General features: G+C 38.2%; 1 protein-coding gene across 1 annotated transcript in view; it reads right to left on the bottom strand.

Moving 5' to 3' along the window:
- Positions 1 to 15,560: 15,560 nt before the first annotated feature.
- PDHX (pyruvate dehydrogenase complex component X) overlaps positions 15,561 to 19,100 on the bottom strand; it is a 71,284-nt gene continuing 67,744 nt past the window's right edge. Inside the window, exons 11-12 of the mRNA XM_087745938.1 lie at positions 17,245 to 17,355; positions 15,561 to 15,822 (exon numbers count right to left, since the gene is read on the bottom strand). Of these exons, the coding sequence (XP_087602064.1) occupies positions 15,735 to 15,822; positions 17,245 to 17,355 (199 nt within the window). The 3' untranslated portion in view covers positions 15,561 to 15,734. The remainder of the gene's footprint in view (positions 15,823 to 17,244; positions 17,356 to 19,100) is intronic.

The following is a 19,100-nucleotide window of genomic DNA, read 5'->3' as shown; positions in this document are numbered from 1 at the left end:
AACCTCCTGGAGATGATAAGATTTGCTTGTCTCAGGGGCCTTTGTAAAGACAAACTACTGCTTTTGAAGCATTCAAGCACTATAGAAAAGCATGAGTCATCTCAAAGCACATGGCTTCTTGGTCATCAGACACAGTCCCTAAACGCCAAACATAGAATAATGAGGCATAAACAAAACACTGAAACAATGCTTATTAAGTGAGCACCATACATCATGCACTAAGTGAGTCTGGGGTCCTGGGAGGGTGAGGAGAGGAGGAAGCATGTGATCATGCATGGAGGAAAGCATTATAATCAGATGTATAAAGAAGCCAAAATTATGGAAGAGCAGACAAACCAGCTTCTGCTATTTCCTGCTTTTTGACTATTTGACTTTGGGACTGTCATACTGTTCTCTTCAAACTGTATGTCTATGTAATTATCAGTTTATTTCCTTTCCTAGTTAATTTCAAATGGTTTGATCTAATTGTTTCTTATGATACTTAGTGGAGTACCTAGGGATATCTATCATCAGGTTAAAGACAGTGGCCTCTGTCGGGAAGCCAGCAAATAAGCAACAAGGAGAGAGAGAGCACTGTTAAGCTATTGAGATGAGCATATTTGCAGATAACCTAGGGTAAGGAGAGAGAAAATAAACAAACACCCCACCCCCACCCTACATTTTCCCTGGATTTTCCTGATTATTTACCAAGCTCACATTTGAGCAAAACAAACTGTACTAGCCAAACTGGCTGCATCCTCTAGAACCTCAGTGCTGGCAAGATAGAGTTGAATGGACACCACTTTCATCCTTTGGAACATCTCTCACCGACAAACCTCTTATCTCCCCCCCTTGAGCATAGTACGGCCTCTTGTTAAAGGCCTAAAACTGCTCTGCCTGCACTCAACCATCTCTAAGCAAGCTTAGAAAATTCTGCTGTGATTATCTCTTCCAAAGACTAATTTCACTCTGAGGCATCACTGCTTGGCAGGGCAGCAAAGACCCTTTCAAATTAAAGTGCAACTTTAATATCTCAGCTACAGCTTCTTTAGACAATTTCTGGGATCTTTATAATGTAAATCCAGTAAAAATATTCCTCCTGTACCACTCAGTATGAGGAAATCCTTGCCAAAGAAAAAAAACTTTGCTTTAAAACTCCTGGAGCTCACTGTGGGAGATTTTCCACTCCTGTTCCACAGAGGACATTTTCCAGTTCCAACCTCCCATATCAGCTGGGGAATGCCCTGATACAATTAGCGACAAGCTTAATCTCAGTGAGTCACAAGGAGACTGAAACAGCAGATCACATGGGGTAAGAGAGAAAGAGAGACAGAAACTAAGGAAGGCTCTGTAGACTGTTAATAACACAACAATTTAATCTGAGTGCAGATCCAGCCACTAGTTACTACACCACACCAGACCGTAACCAGCATTCTCTTAAGCTAAGAATGGGAAATTACACCAAGCTGGGAAAATCTTAGCTTCTGCAGGTGTTTTAAATGTTTTTCCCCTTAATTAGCATCCACTAAAGGCAGAGCAATCATGTTATATTATAATTATATATTATATTATAATATTGGTAACAACCCACCCAAAATAAGAACTAGTAAAGATTCCTATGATTCAGACATATACGGGGTTTCAAATAAAATATTGGAGGGAATATAAAAATTGGAAGTTTTAAAGGAATTAAGGAATTAGGCTAGAGGACCATCCAGAGTAATATCTTGTCCTTGACTGAGCAAGATGTGACACTCTAATAGGGAAGAGAGGAAAACCTGGCAACAGGTACTCTTTCACATATCAGGAATCAAGCTATTTATCTGTTCTACTTAAAGAACTCAAGACAAGTCATCTAATGCCGTTTTTAAAGTACTTTTCAAGCGAGTGTGATTTTTTTTCTTAATTAAAAAGGCTTTCATATTCTAAGCTGCCAATCCAGCATTATTCAACAGAAACTTAATTAACACAGTAGCCTCTAACAGTGAAGTTCACTTTTCTGTTAGGTTTACTTTCCGTTCTAGCAACATTTTATTTTTTATTTCCTGATCACTATGTTCCAAGCACCGCCAGTTTTGCCTCTTTAAGAGGCAGGAACTTTATTTCAGTACCCTTCATATCTGATAGCTAATGATTCACATGATTTTGCTGTTGTCTTTTGACTGGCATGAAACAAATGATCTTATGATGCCGTTTGGCTTTTGTATCAGATACACTGTACAATTTACTTCTCAACTTTAAAACTACCAAGTAAAATACAAAACACAACAATTTCATTTTCTCCATCCACCAATTTTACACAGCAATATCTAGTCAATGTTTATTATATGGATACTTATAATGGGCCATAATTGCTATTTATTTAGCCGTCCATCGTCATCAATTGACTCTAACTGCAGGCTACATTTAAACATAAATTTGTCTGCCACTGCAATACAGCAATACAGCAATTGATTGAAAGCATATTGTTTTGACAATTGTTTATTTCAGATGAATATATGTGAGAATTTAAGGAGGAAGGACTTGGAATCTGACCAGAATTCTGGGTCTTGTTCTTAAATGCAAAGGAATGTTCATAGGCATAGTTACAGCAAGGTAGTCATCAGAACTCTGTATCCAGTTGATTTAATCCTGACTAAAGACAAATGCACAGCCAGATGGGCAAAAAAGACGGAGCACCCTTCTCAGAGTCATGGGCAGGATTCCAAGAATGAAACTGGGTCCCCTGTTAGTCATTTGCACCCCAAAACTTTACTGTCCATTAGTCAACAGCTCCTTATTCATGGGTGTTGATTACTACATTTCCATGGCATAAACCTCCTCTTCCCAGTCACACCCTGACTTCTTCTCTCATCCAGGAAATAAGCCACAAGCAGGTTGCTTTGCTGCTTTTCTGGTACCTGATTTTGTAACGCATTACTACAATTATTGCTTGTTTCTGGCTGCTCCTGTAATAATTTTCCAGCTAAAAAAACTTTCCAAAACAAGTTTATGATGCATTGAGGGGGAAAAAAAGAGAAAGTATGTAGGAAACAAGTGATTATTTCCTCTAGTGCTAAAGATCCTAACTGGTCTTTTTCTGCTACAGAATATTCTAAAATAAAGTTTGCTTTGCAGAAATACAAAACCAGCCCCCAGATCCATGCATAGCCATTTTGGTACCTGCAGTCCCTGTGCTATTATTTTCCATGCTGTTTCTGTGTTCTCTTGTAGGCTTGTACATCAGTTTTTGGCTTGCATCAGCAGGGTTAAAGCATCTGGTGACCTCCTCGGAATAAAACCCAGAGTGATGTAACTCTTTCTTTGCTTTTTCAATTGCTCTACATCCAAACACCAGCCAAAAGTAATCAATCGGTGCCTAGAAAAACAGAATCTTAGATGATGATTTGCATGCAAACTTCTCTGGAGAAAATAGGCATAACACCTGTTAAAATAAAGTGAATAAATGCAGAAAACAAATTGCAGATGTGTCTTTCATATACAGTTGGAGTACAGAGGAGACAAGATTTGAGAGAGTTTGATCCAGTGAATTAATATTTCAAAAGTTGCTAGTTGCCAAAACAGTGTGCATGTGTTAATTAGGACATCTATATTGATATTTTTAATCTTGACATACCTGCAGTGTAATGCCAGGTATATATCATATAACTGTGTGCTGTTCCAATTTCTGTTCTAGTTTGCACAGGTGTTTGGTTCGTCTCATTTTGCCTAAAAGCAAATAGAATGGTGTTAATAAAAATATGAAAGTGTCCTAGAATAGAGCAAGAGCTTTAAAGACTGAAAGTCTCTATGTCAATGTCTCCTGAATAATTTCATTACAAAATTTATGAGTACTTTATGATTAATCTAAAGCCCAGAATGCTCCTGTCGGCTCCAGCCAGAGCTGCTGTTGCAAGCAGGAAAGTAAAACTAAAGGGAACCCAACGAGCTGAGGCTTGTTATTTCTTACAAGTTGGTTGTGGTGATCCTGTAAGAGTAGAATTAATAACTGAGAAATTATTAATTTGACTGCCTCTGCCGGCTGTGACGCTGAGCGTACCTACTACTTTATAATTCCCCACTCATGTCTCAGGAACGTTTACGGGACTGGCAGCAGAGCAGACTACATGTAAAGACAGCAGTGGTCTGCTAGCCTTCAAGCTTGCATAACTTGGTTTTCCAGAGATGGGGGAGACATTTTTAAGCAATTTAAATGAAGAAATTCAGTGTTTCCAAGTTAAAAAGCACCAAGCCTGGGAAATCCCTGCTGTTCAGTCTCCATCCAGTAACTCTCACTAGCTTCAAGACAGTCAAGAGCCATTTCGCAAGTACTTAGGCTGAGATTTACCTGAAATTGAGAGCTAGAACAAGCACTGCCTGGATTCCTCTTGAGCACACCATGACTATAGTAAACAGACAGATTTTTTTTTTTTTTTTCAGAATAGTTATGTCAGTGAAACAACAAAGCCACAACAGTATTTAAAAACTAATGTCTATGTTCTCCTTACGGCCATTTTAAGAAAAGCTTTAATTTTTTTATAAACCTAGCTCTGTTTCTTGCTCTAATTTTCATATTTTCAAGTGTCAAGGGTATATCATTGTCCATTTACACACAAATCATATGTACAGTATGCAGGCAGGATTTTTTTCAACTTACACAGTGAGGGTTTTTTCTTCTGGTTTATATCAGATGACTACTGTGGACTTAATGTTTCATAAACAAGAAATTCTGTCGCTTTTATTAAGTAGCACACACATCAATATGCTCTCTCACAGAGGCACACCTTTCTATTATAAACTTTTCCAATAAAATTATGCATAAATAGAAGGAGATATAATCCTGATTTCTTCTGATCACTTTAGGTAAAAATCTCTAGTTAAGAAGTTACTAGAAATTCAGTGAAAATACCTTGGACCATATAGTCTGAACAAAAATAATTTTGAAATAGACAACATGACAACAGACAACCTCATATTTTTATTATATCAACATTTAAAGTCCTCACAAAGTTGCATTTTCATAAAGTATAGTTTGTATAACACAAAGAAGTATTTGGGCTTTGATTATGGAGTTATTCTGTACCATTTTAAGAATTATTTTTGCAAGCCCAAACAACCAGGAAAGTCCTCTGAGAAAGGGGAGTTCTCTCTTCCTTAGTGTGCACTGTTCAATTTACTATGAGAATAAATATTTACTGGCTTGCTAAATCGCTCTCTTTCTTTAAATAGTATGTGTATGAATAATATTAGCATGACATACAAGCCATGTATTCATTCAGGGTATTTTGTACCTGTAGACAGCCAGACCTCACCAATAGTCATTCAGCCTCACATTCTCCAAGCTGATTCAGAAGATAACCAGGCAGATTTGGAAAAGAAAAGACAATTAACTGACTCAGTGAAAATGATCAGATTTCCAGAAACAATCCCCCTGATGTAATAGAAATGTCTTTAAAAGAACAAATGAGTCATGTTGCTATAGCAGGACGACGTTTGCATGCATTGTAGCTATGCAGTATAACCATGGAAAACTTTGTGACGAGGGGATAATTATGCTTGTGTAACTCATGCATACAGGCTTTGCTATTATCTCAGTCTAGCTCTACACAATTCAAGACTTCCCTTTGTTTCACTTGCTGTGAACTATCACACACAGTATATGACAAATTCCTTCACTGGCACATATCACATCTCTGGCCATGATTATTCCACCCAGAAAGACAGATAGTGAAGTCACAGTGTACTGCAATTCCCTGGGCACTTTCAAACATTAACTTCTCTAATGCTACACTTAAAAAGGGACCACCTGCAGAAAGTGGCACCAATCGTTTAGAAGACAGCACTTTCACCTTCTCCCACCAAGTGTTATGCCTGAAAGGAAGAAAATAAGATATTTACACCTTTCATTTGCAGGACACATCAATTCCCTCTGCAAAACATGCTGCAGGCAGGAGGGTTATGTCTGCTTTCATTGATAAGTGTTTGGCCCTTCCTTTCTCTGAGACTTGAAAAGGCAGAGCAGTGATTCATTTTGAGACAGCAAAACTAAGAAATGGATGCCTACAAAGAACCAGACCAAAACATACAGACTCACACATACCTCAAGGACAAACCAGGAAGGATTCAGGGGGTCTCAGCTCAAGCTGTGATTGTCAACAATCTTATGTCAATATTTTGATTCCATGTAGACCTATGGTTTGTGTCAGTAAAATGATTTTGATTTTTGCTACTGAATAGGCTCAGAAAGCCCAAATGCAAAATTCGCTGAGATCACAAGAGCTAAAAAGTGTGATCACATTTCTTAGCATTGATGGGAAATATTAATTACTGTTCACCTAACACTGAACAGTAAGATAATCTTTATTTATGGGAAGTAATAATTAATAAGGCATAGACTTAATCATGAGAACCATGACTCCAGGCACCCTTATACATTAGTCTCTCTGGCTGACTGTCTTTGCTTTTGAATGTTGTGTTCTTGGCTACATAGTGGCTCACTCTCATGATATAGGTAAAGATAACCAGGTGCCAGTTTACCCTCTGGGCTATCTATGGCTTTTTTCCTGGAAGGGTAAACCTTTGTCAGAGGAAAGCGCTGAACCAGGGTCTTCTACTTTCTGAGCAAGCCTAAGTGTCAGACTTCCTTTCAGAGGAATGCATGCTAAAAACACCACCACCACTGATCCAGCATCCTGACTGGAAGGACAAATTGGCCTCTGAACTCTAGAAGGGGGTTTCTTACTGGGAATGTCAGGTTTTCATATACCTCAACTCATAAATAAAGCAGAATTCCAAGACCAGAAAAAAGGCCAGATTTAAGAATTACTTCTCTACTGACCTCTATCAGTCTGCCTTGAACAACCAGGCTGGCTTCTAGCCCAATTGTCCATGCATTGCAAGATGCTTAACATCCATAGGTTCCTTTTTTCATCTGAGAGTTCTGTCATTGGCTTCCAAGCTTTTCAGTAATTTTTTTGACAGCCTAAAAGATTCAGAAATCCTAGGGCATGGATTAGGAATATAACTGCTGGTGCTGCGACAGATGCGTGCAAAAGATATGTGGGAAAATCTCTCATAAAAACATGCACCAAAGTCTCTCAGTCTCTCTCTTCCCTCTGAAAGAAACAGTGAATTGGATTGTCCTGTTTGGAATCACATTCTCTCAAAATCTGTAAGGCAGAGTGTTGCAAGTCAAGAGATGCCTCATTTGCCTCTTCATAATGTTCAGATGCTGGCTGCCAGGAAAAAATTACTGCTGAATTCAAAGTTCACTGGGCAAGACCATTACAATCATAATAAGAACCTGATGAAAACCTGTATTCTTCCATAATGTGTAGCTAACATTTACTCCGCAAAATTTCATTGGAATGAGAAACCTCCTTGCATCCTGAATCCCGTTCTCCTCATGAGGACTGGGTTCTTCCCCTTTATGTCTTTGAGAAGGAAAAAAACAGAGTTTCTGAGCTTCGTCAGCTCCTATGCAATACTCTATTTCCCTCTTGGGTTCATATCCACATTTACCAGCAGCTTCAGGTGAGAAATCAGATAACATCTCTAGAGCATGATCTCCTGATCATGACCTGATAGATCTATTATGGCAGCAGAAAGCACAGGTGACCTATTCTCTATGTGTAGAGAACAACTTAAAGACTAGATCACCATGAATGAACACTACAATTTGCTGAACCACTAAAAACCAAAAACAAATTTAGATGACAATCCAAATAACTTCTGGACAACAAGGACACAGTGGTGTTCAAAAGAGTTTTCGCCATTTAAACCAGTCATTGTGATAATTCTGTCTTTTCTTGTACACTGCCAGAGATTCATATAGCTAAATTATGAAATGATGTGTCACATCTGAATGGGGTTACTGTGAAAAAAGTGGACTTTAAAGACATTATGGCATAGGCTGAAGTGTGAGCTAGCAACTTGTACAAGGTACATATTGAAAAGGAAGAAGCAGATGCAACCATCAAACCATTTGAGATTGAAAATTCAGTTGCTGAACACAGTCTGATTTTCAGAGCCAGCTGCTCTGAGTGATGTTAGTCACCTTTGGAAGAAAATTATACAAGAAACTCCCTGAAGCAGAAAAAGCCACACATCTCCCCAGAACTAATCACAGGAGCTAGCTATGCAAACAAATTTCATTAGTTATCAGACTGTTTTGGATAATTAAGTCTCATGGGCCAGGATGTAATCATTGGAAAATTCCCACCCTCTCCCCACCTCTGTGTATAACTTTGAATAGATTCCTCATGTGTCTTATTCCTGTTTTACTTTAGCTCATCTATCATACAACACTACTGAAAACAGGATGCAGAGGTGAATTGTTATCTCCCAGGTTAAATTGTTAGACTGTAAAGAAGAGACTGGAGCTCCTGTGCCAGTGAACTTAAGCTCTCTGTGCCTGAATATTTTTGTACCCTGAAAAGACTCTGCAAAGATAACTTAATTTAACTTTATGCTCAGAAGCTGGGAGCCACAGAAGAAATTAGACAGAATACCAGTCTAGTGTCATGTAGCTAAAGGTCACCTACAGTTTTTGATCAGTCTGCAGACCTGCCAGCAGACCAGCAGGCAGATCATTGCATCAGGCTTTTAACTGAGACCATGGGTGAGTTGCAACACAGTAGAAGGCCGCTAACCATTTCCTGTGGATCAGAATTAGGAAAACGGTTCTTTGAACAAGAACAGCTTTGCAGTTCTGGAAACAGACCCAGTTGTCAGGAACCAAAGACAGGTATCAGAAAACAAGGTAGTGGAGAGAGCATAAAATAATAACCACAAACTTGCATGATCAACTAGATAGGGAAACACCTGAAGATGCTGTAGGGTTACTGTGGCTAACTTCAAGGCAGCTGCATCCACAGCAATCTGAAAAAAATTGTTCATCTTGCACCTGCTATTGGGCTCAAGTGGAAGAGAATGTAGGCCCAAACTTTGGGACTTTGCCATTATCACGTTTATATTTGAAAATTCATAATTAAAAATAAATCTTGAAACATTTGGCTTTATAAAAATATGCCTTAACAACAGAAAATCAATGAAGGAAAAACCGTGCTCTGACTTGTAGTGTTGGATAATAATGCATTAAAAAAAAAATTCCACCCTGACAAATATATATGGCAAAAAAATCAATAAGGAATGTAAAGTAGAATGTAAAGTAGATGCACTACTAGAAATACTTTTTCCAAAGCACAGATGTGATATTAGATCACTACCAGCAGATTTCTGAAAAAAATGTCAACCATGGCATCAGTCCGTACAAAGGGAGAAAAGAACAATATGAGCAATTCTCGCCTGTTCTTCAACCAAAAAAATCTTCTTTCAGCATTAACTTTGCAAAAGTGTTTTGGTTGAAACAGAGAAAAAAAGAAAAAAAAATAACAGGCTAGAAATTGTACAGCTTGGTAGCTGAGAAACTCAGAGCCAAAGATATGGTCCCTTTATTTTTATCTGTTTTGATTACTAATTTAATTTACTTTCTAAGAAAACTGACATGGTAAAAGTAAGCATCCTTGACATGATGGTCTTGTTTCTATTATTTAAATCAATATTACACTAAATTTTTGGTAAACCATACAGCTATAATCGATTTATATTGCAATAAGCATGTTCCTTATGCCTCTCTATACCAGCATCTATAGCATGTCCCCAGGATTAACAGACTTTTCGAGTTGTAGGAAAGTCAATTCAGACACTGATGGTTCTTCATGAAACAGCTCAGACTTTCAAGCAGTACAGAGGAATCCAATAAAGGAATGTCCTGCCTGGGGAAACACAGTACTTTTTCTAATGGCAGCTGCCATTGAGTCATCAAGAAAAAGTGGTTAGGGAGAACCTCTTTCCCAATGCCTTGAACTTCAGTGATTCAAAGACATCAAGTACATAACATGTCGCTTCCTTTCAAAAATTAACCACAAAGCCAAAATAATATTATGAAAAGAAATAATGTACCTAGAACTGTATCTAGGGGTGACAAACCAGATAGACTTGTGATGGACCTGCTGATGCATAAAAAATGCAAAATAGCTAAAAAGGTTTCCCTTTTTATAATACCATTTTTGTATGTCATAATGAGCTAAAAGTCCTTTTTTACTTAGAGCATTCTAGAAAACATGGCTTGGGCAAAACCTCCACGAACCTGCTAGCTAATAAGAATAGTGCTTAGTTTGATTGTTCAATAGAGTCTTTTTACTACATATTGCTGAATATGTAATTAGAACAAAAAATTTCGGCTGAAAACTCCCAGATGAAGTCAATGGAGCTGCACAAGCTGAGACTAGTGGAGAACCAACCCATTGTCAGACTGTAAAAAGGGAGTTATACACAACAGCTCGAGGAGTGCCTCTTAACTTAGTGTAGACAAACTGTATTATTTACTTGAACAAATCTAAAAAAAAAAGTAAAAATAATGACTGTAAAAAAGAGATCATAATATGCTTCCTGTATAATGAGATCACAGCAGTGGCTGGATATTACTGTCTGGTTGTTATAGTGGTGTTTTCAAAATGCATAGTTTCTATGTTGCAGTGTATACCCACCGCTTCACCAAGAAATCTCCAAAACTATATTTTCATGCTAATAAATAGCATGCAAGCAAATATCTGTTTGGGGGACAGGGGGGAGGTTTGTTTTGGTTTGTTTTTTTAAGTGCAGCAGCCTCCAAGATAGATCTCAGCATGCAGTAACATGGCACAGTAAGTTTGAAACAATCTAGATCGAAGCTGTACAAGGAGCTTTCTAGGGAGGCTGGAGGCAATTAGTCAACCTGGAATATTTCCCACAGCGCAGTTCACTATACAGCCCCTTCCCAGTCCTCTGTTTATTCCACTGTTCTGCTTTGACTATCTTTGTTAACTTTCCAGCACAGTCTTAAAAAACAATTGCTGTAGTATATTATACAGGCTTGGAAACTCTTCAGTGCTATTATTTGCATGGTGCAGAGAGAGGGAACTTTGCCTCTCCTTTCAGATGGGACAGCGTAGTTAAAATCTTGGTCAGATGTTCAAACTGGAAGAGATTTAAAATTAACATTCAAGTATGAAAGACCTAATAACTCATGGAAAGAACTGGAGAAAAAAATACCATTATTAAAATGGCAGAAGAGCTAAAGATAACTAATAGTTGACGTGTGAAATATTACTTGGTTCCATTCAAATCCTCTCATATTTCATACAAAGCCTGAAGCCTAAAATAAGAGTGGGAAAAGAGACCTAAAAAATGAAAACAGAAGAAAATGAGAATGGAAAATTGAGAGTCACATGAAACAGAATGATGGGAGAACAAGTGGAAGTGAGTGTGCTGGGAGGCAAAATTGAAGGAGAGAAAGAAAAAAAGATACAAGAGACACACTAAGGGGAAAAGTAAGAGGAAGAAACAAAGAAGAAAAGAGATTAAGAGATGAAAGCAAGGCCATGGGGAAAGAAAAGCACAAGATAAGGCACTGGGATTGAATAAGACAAAGCAAACATCACCTAGAAGACCATGGTCTTCCTAATGGGACACTTGTAAGTTTTGTGAACGCTAATAGCTTTACATGTTCTACTAAAAGTGCAAAAACTTCTAGTAAATCTTCTACATATTTTTTTTTCCCCAGCTTAATTAGTTAGCTGGCTGACTACCAAGTGAATCTGCCATTGTAAAACTGTTGTCACCATAAAACACATTAATCTCTACAACAGTGAAGCTGTGGTATGATGGTAAGATGGGTATATTATAAATGGATCTCTGAGACTACACTTCCCATCTGTTAAAGCAGCATACAAGAAATGAATACAAGAGTAATTTTGAAAGGCAAAAAAAGTCTCTGTAAAAGATGAGCTGGAAGGCTGACATACTGCTAGGAAAATATACTTGTGAAAATACAAAGATTAATCTTCAATAAAAGTTGAGATAAACTTGAATAAACAAAGATAAAAACTGAGATTAAGAAAAGACTGGAACTAAAAGAGGCTGATCTGGAATTGAGAACACATTTTCACCTTGGTAAAGCTGCAGCAAGGAAGGTTGCACGTGGAAGCCATAGTGCATTGAGGTCTTCAAAAGCTGCACCAAAAAGTGACTCATTCTGGGGGGCAGCAAGGGGCAGAGCAGTTCCACAGGGACTGAAAATGGTGGGCAGAGCCAGATGCTGCTAATAAGGGTTTCTTGACACTCTGAGACAAGGTAAGTGATGAACAAGGAACAGAGTCCATCCAGGGAGTCCAGTCAGGAGCAGAAGACACGGCCAGAAACAGGGCTATAATGTACATCCAAAGGGTCTGTTCCAGGAGACAAGCTGTCTACAACCAAGGTCTGATATCTGTAATTCACTTTTCTTAACAAATGGCTTTCTGCAGTCTGAGAAGCTTCATGAGGAATATGTTCTTTAACATGCATAATTCTGGAGCTATTGCTCCAGGTAAAGACTTTGCTCCAAGTAACGTGCCCAACAGGATTATTTTCTGCATCTTCTCTCTATACTGACTTCTTGGTCAACCTGAGGGTGTTCCAAGGAAGTTGCACACCCTCAGAAATCTCATTTAAGCACTCTGAAAAGGGTGGTTTTTCCTTAAGAGTTCTTTTCTGGACAGATTTATAAAGATAATGTCTTTTGATTGATAGTGTCCATTAAGGTTTTCAGCAATATTGCATTTATGATTTACCACGGTTCCTTTGGAGGTACTGTGTCATCACATAAGCATAAGATCCAGCCAGCAAAATGCTTATAGACGCCAGAGCAGAAGAAAAGAAGAAAACTGCCTCAGGGGAACAGGGTAAGGGAAAATGAAACTACTGCAATAGCAGGAAAGAGATACAAGAAAAGAAGACCAGGCAGTCTGGAAAATAAAAATGAAACACTGGGTACACAAGGCTTGCTAGAACCGCAAAGGCCAGCAACAGGTATGACAGGTAGATTCTGCGAAGCAATCTGCATACAGAGGCCTTATGGCTAGTTCCATACAAATAAAAAATGAACCACCAAAGAATCATTCTGTTGTTGCTTTCAGCAGAAGTGTGCCCCTTGTTCTGGCTTTCTACCCCTAAACTCAATGACCCCTCAGTAGAACAGTGAGTTGATAGCTCTTGCCTTGTTTTAGTTGTAGTCAACAGTCACAATGCTGTGGCTGATCACCATATGTTTACCTGACAGGCACAGCAAAGCAAGCTTCTGCTCTTTCTGGAGTCTATGAAAATTACAGAGAAAGGGCCTGCTGTTTGTTGTTCATAGCACATTTTTGTTCTTAGAAAGCAGAAATTGCTAGCATGCCCCCAAACACACTGGCATATTGTAATAATTCTGCTGCCAAGACAAGAGCAATGACAACACTTTCCTTTCTTAAAAACAAACTGTAATTAATGATTCAGTGAGATGCAGTAACACTGTAGTAAACAGTAGAGATGAGGCCTATTAGTTATGAAGCACAATGGAACTTTTTCTCAAGAAGAAATAGCAGTGTTTACCCTCTCTCTAATACACTGCTGTTTTTTCTTTAGCTTATTCACTGCCATAGAAATGAATGTGCTGCTTTAAAGATAACAGTTATTTTTGTGATTTGGCAGTGGATCTAAATGTCAAGGATGGAAATCCTGACTTTCTTAAAGTTTAAGGATAGTAAATGTTTTATTCTATTATGTCATAAAAAAAGGCCTGTGGAAAATTCAGGTCAAGTTTCTTCCAAATTTAGGGAACAGTTGTATTACAGGCTTTGATTCCTGTTTCCTTCTCCCCATACTGGGACTTGAAAACTTACGAATAATGTTTCTAATACCTATGCCCATACTTAGTTGCAAATGGCTCTAATTTTTCCACCATCCTTCTCTGTATCAATCACTCTGGCTGTTATAAGGTAACACAGTAAGTTAATTTGTGGATTTTTTAAATCAATCTTTGGTATCAGCAGTTCTCTTCCTCCTATGTCATTCTGTCTTCTGTCCCTAGTGCAGGCAAATTTAGACAGTTTTCCACACCCTTTGATGCATTCTAGAAAATAGAGCTTACTTTACAATAAATTGAACTGAACTGGCTTGGTGAAGTAGGTGCTATAGAATATTTTAACATCAGAATGTGAGGGTATGCCTGCTTAAAATTCTGGCAGATTCATGATAAAAAATACACTCTGGAAATGCAGCCTGGAAAGTTACAACTGTTTCCAAAGCTCCAAAAAGAATGACTAATACCCCACTGGAGTTTAATCATGCTACCTTAGGGATGATGTACAATAACATGTATTTAGTTATTATAGAGAAAATCTTTCCTTCTCAAGTACCCACCCTACTACTAATAATCCTGAAAAGATTGTCTTCTGTGTAAAATCCAGGTTTTTTTTTCCTCCAGCTAAAGAGCAATAGCAATTTTATAAAAGAATCTGCCATACATGGGATTGATGTCTGGATAACAGATTTGACTCTGAAATGTCAGAAAGGAGACTGAAATGTCAGAAAATCACTGGAGAAGGTAAAGGCAGAGAATCATTGAAGTACAGTGTTCTCAAGGTGCATACACAAGTGCACAGCAAATTACACTATAGCAAACAACTTTTAATCAAGACCACTGGGGCAGGTATCTTTTCTTTTAAAGGAAAGTCAGGTTAGATGGGTTGCTAGCATTTAGCATTGGCATCAACATGTGATACTGTGAGCAGAAACTCATATAGGTTAAGTAGCTGTTAAAAATGGAAAGGGAACAATGAAAATAAACCATGGTTTTGCTGTCTATAGCTTGTTAAAAAGGATTGCAAGAGATGCTTACTTGGGAGAATCTTTGCTTCTTAAACCATGCACAATTGTGTATCAGAGAAAGCAGTATATCTGCCTTTGCAGGTTTGTCCTCCACATGTGGTGGGGTGATGTCCCATACTGCAGACATCTCAGAGTGGTGTGGAAGGCAAAAACTGTCCTCCTTTAGACTGAGAGAAACTGAAGAAGCTTCTTGTAACCTTGCTCACCACATCACACATGTACAAAGGCTTAGTAGACCCTTATTGCTCATATCTTTCTAAAACATTTCATCCAAATGATACAGGCAAAGAAAATTGCTTGTATTTCTTAAATATGTCTGAGGCATAAAGATGTGGCCTGATCCTTCTGGGATTTTAATTAAAATGCTTTGGAAATATTTCCCTGTTCATTTCCCCACAGAAACAGGCCCATAACATCTGGAATGAATACTATATGTTCATGGCAGTGATCAGAGGACAAGGCATCCCAGGAAGTTCTCCACTGATTCCTGGAGGAAGTTACCTTTTACCCAATAAAATACTTACGCCTGATGCATTACACACAAGGCACCAAAAGAGCTGAAGTATATCAGCAGCCAAAAAAGAAAAACTGCAAAATAACAAACCATTCTGTCTAGATTGGGTATCTGAACTTAATAACTTGCTATTTTCCTCTGAGCCACATCAAAGTAACCTCTCATAATGCTCTACAATGTGACAACAGAGGGCTACAACACTCACACTGTGACACCACTTTATGGAGCAGAAAAGAGGTGCAGAATCAGAGCTATTTTCTTTGGAACTGAAATGGTTTTATTATTTTTGTTAAGTACATTGTAGTCAAGGAGGCATTATTTTCCATCAGCATGAACTGAAAAAGCACCTGGCTGGCATTCCAGGCACAAATTGTCCTTGCTGGATACTTGAACTGGGCCAGACAAGCCACTGAATAAGTCCATCTCTATCCTGCTGATCACATGCACACTCAATAGAGTCCACATAAGAAATCTCAAAGACTTGTTTCATTATATACTCACAATGGCTAGAGTGAAGGCAGCTGTACAAATGTTAAGTTTTACTGTGGACAAAAACCCATGATGCAGCAGAGGCATGGAATATAAGTGCTCTGTTCTGGAGCTCACTGAACATGTTGGTCCTGAAACAGAGAGATAAGGTTGGCTGTGAGTCACTGGACAGCTCACTTCTTCCTCCATTCACCAGACTTGCTTTGCTTCCTAGAGTGCCAGCCAGTTGACCTGCATCTCCATTTTCGATACCCATCTCTAGTATCTGGCATATGTTCCTCTTCTTGGAAACTCCATAACCCTCTTCAGCATGGTGTCCTTCTACAACCTTCTACCTCACCTGCTGGCATGTACTCCCCCTCCAGACAATTTATTTTCCTTGGAATATAATAGGAATTGCATGCTCATCTGTTCTAAAAATCAGGCCTAATTACGGACTTAATTACATGACTGTTAGTATGAATTACAATCATGTTAATTAGTTGTTAATCCTTATTCCAAATAATCAGTTGGAACAGGAACGGGAAAAATCCAGTGTATGGCCTTTTATAGCAATTCATTTGCCTTGGTGTTTGAGATCAAAGACATTGGTTTGATGATGTTATGCTCTTGGTTTAAGACAACAAACCTAGTGTGTTGTAATCAGCATCAACATGTACCAGCATCTCTTGCATTTTTCCCTACTGTGTTCCTGCTGTAGTGTCAGCCTACTATTCACTAAAGAAATGTTTTACTGTGTACATGCAAAGTATTTAAAAGATGCCTACCTAATTATTCCTAGGTTTTGGAAAGTCAGGTATGTTGTGAAAAGTCCATATCCTTATAGTAAGATTTTCTTCTCTGTTTATGTCTAGGTTGAGGGCTTTTTCATTTAAAAAAAAAATTAAAAAATCATACAGAGGAAGTAACTATATTTCATATTAATTTTCTATGTAATGCAGTTATCTTGAGGAGCACTATTTAATTTTTATTTCGAATCTAAATACTCAGTAAAGAAGTCCAGTTGTCTTCTTGGCTGGATGTGTTCGATATGAAATCAGACCACACTTCTAATTTATTGTTTGCACACATCTTACCCAGTTTTAGTAGCAGTTACATGTTTTTCAGTTCCTGATTTTAAAAAGTTTCTGTATTTTCTTTCATATGCCTCAGTAAATCACTTGCTAAACACCTGGTAAGCAGGCAGTCCTTGGAAATCTGGGGTGAGACTGTGTTTGCAGTTTGGAGTTTCCTGGGCACCTACATTTAAAACTCAACAGCCATCTGTAAACATTTAGCTTTGTGCCAGAAGTTACTAGACAGAACTTTCCTCCTCTTTGATTCATGATCCAAATCTCCAAATTATAGATAACAGTAGTTGATGCTGAAGATTGGATCAGATTTAATCAAAAGTGAAGATAAAAGTGTCTCTTTCCTGCTGTTTCTATTTCATTGAACTTCAGTTCACTGCTATAAATGATCTGAAATCTATCAGAAAGATAATGAAATTAAGCTATTCTCCAGCAAGTCCTTTGTTTCTCATTTTGAGAGTAGCATGCAAGCTAATTTCTTACCTCTGTACGAGGCAGCTCTCTGTCAGGAATGCACAAGTGGTATGTAGCATGTGTATCTTTATCTTCAGGACATGCACAGCTACTGATGTTGTTAGAAACATGTCTCCAAATCTAAGGAAAAATTGATTCTTTTTATATTATACACTGCAGTGAAAGCATAAAAGGTCCTGACAAAAAACAAATATTCAATTAAAAGAAAACCATTCAAGTTAATTCTCTAGGGAAACAAGAAACAGCAAGTCAAAACCTAATAGTGGTTTCTCTCCATGCTTACTCAGTGATGTAACGTAGTGATGAGAGTTCATTGTTTACACCCAAGCCTCAGTGTTATTTCAGACACCTTTGGAAATCCCACCTGGCCTCTAGCAGCTATTGTCCCCTATTGTTTTAGCTATTCTTTTTTTTTCTTTTTTTTTTTTTCTTTTTTTTTTCTTTTTTTTTTTTTAAACCAGGTGTAAAGGGCCACCACAATGCCAATATGCAATTTGGGGGATAAAAAAATTTAAACCCCTAAAAGCAAATTAAAACCATGCTAACTTCAACAATGGTGTATTTTATATATCTCTCAGTAAATAGCTTCTAACAAAGTGATTTGGCAACAGTTACAGGTACCCTGCTCCAAACTGTAAAACACTGTATGTGTTTTACATTAATGAGTCCTGCTTTAGTGAATCTTGAAGAATTAAAACAGTTTACAGATGGACAAAGGAATTATTTTGAAGGGGCAGCAAATTCTGCTGATTACAGTGGGTAGTGAACAGTTTACAAAGGAGGAAATAAAGTAATGAATTAAATACTTCCTCTTGCTTCACAGGCCTCAAAAGAAACCATTCAGAGTTTTCTTGATAGGCAAATGAATACAACATTCACAAATATATATATAAAGTAGTCTCAAATTTTTACTTAAAGCCTCTGCCTTTCTCCTTTTGCAGAATCTGTGAAGATATATATCAACCAGTTTCTGACACAGGGCTGGTAGGCATAGAAGACAGCTTCAAGGAGAAGCAGCACTAGCAAGGATTTTCAAAGCCAGTGGGAAGATGAGCTAATGACTGAGAAAGGATGGCAACCCAAGCTTACAGAAAATGAGGCAGCAGGGCTGTGCTTTTCTTGCCGTAAGTATATGATTCACAAACTGGCTGAAATTTCAAGACTTACTTCTAACAAAGAAGAACCAAGTGCTTCTAGATCATCTCTACCCCAGTCAGAATAAGCTCCACACCAGAAATACCCAGCCTTCACATTTACGGTGGTGGAGAAACTGTTGCCTTAAATGTACAGGGACCCTGCTGAAATCATCACAAGGAAAATGTAAATCTAATTCTCTGGTAAAATTGTTCTCACCTTAATCTTTATAATGTCCCCAGGTAGCTAAACTAGATCATAGAATCACAGAATCATAGAATCATTTTGGCTGGAAAAGACCCTTAAGATCATAAAGTCCAACCATAAATCTAACACTGCCAAGTCCACCACTAAACCATGTCCCTAAGCGCTACATCTACATGTCTTTTAAATACCTCCAGGGATGGGACTCAACCGTTTCCTTGGGCAGGCCGTTCCAACGCTTGACAACCCTTTCAGTGAAGAAGTTTTTCCTAATATCCAATCTAAACCTCCCTCGCACAACTTGAGGCCATTTCTTCTTGTCCTATCACTTGATACTTGCCAGAAGAGACCGACCCCTACCTCGCTACAACCTCCTTTCAGGTAGCTGTACAGAGCTATAAGGTCTCCCCTCAGTCTCCTTTTCTCCAGGCTAAACAACCCCAGCTCCCTCAGCCGCTCCTCATAAGACTTGTGCTCTAGACCACTTCACCATCTTTGTTGCTCTTCTTTGGATGCACTCCAGCACC

The sequence above is a fragment of the Nipponia nippon genome, unplaced genomic scaffold, assembly GCF_047370975.1.
Source record: "Nipponia nippon isolate SJK-2023a ecotype South Korea unplaced genomic scaffold, ASM4737097v1 scaffold_10, whole genome shotgun sequence".
NCBI lineage: Eukaryota > Metazoa > Chordata > Aves > Pelecaniformes > Threskiornithidae > Nipponia > Nipponia nippon.
The sequence above is the reverse complement of the archived record's forward strand: the minus strand, read 5'-3'. Positions and strand labels throughout refer to the sequence as shown.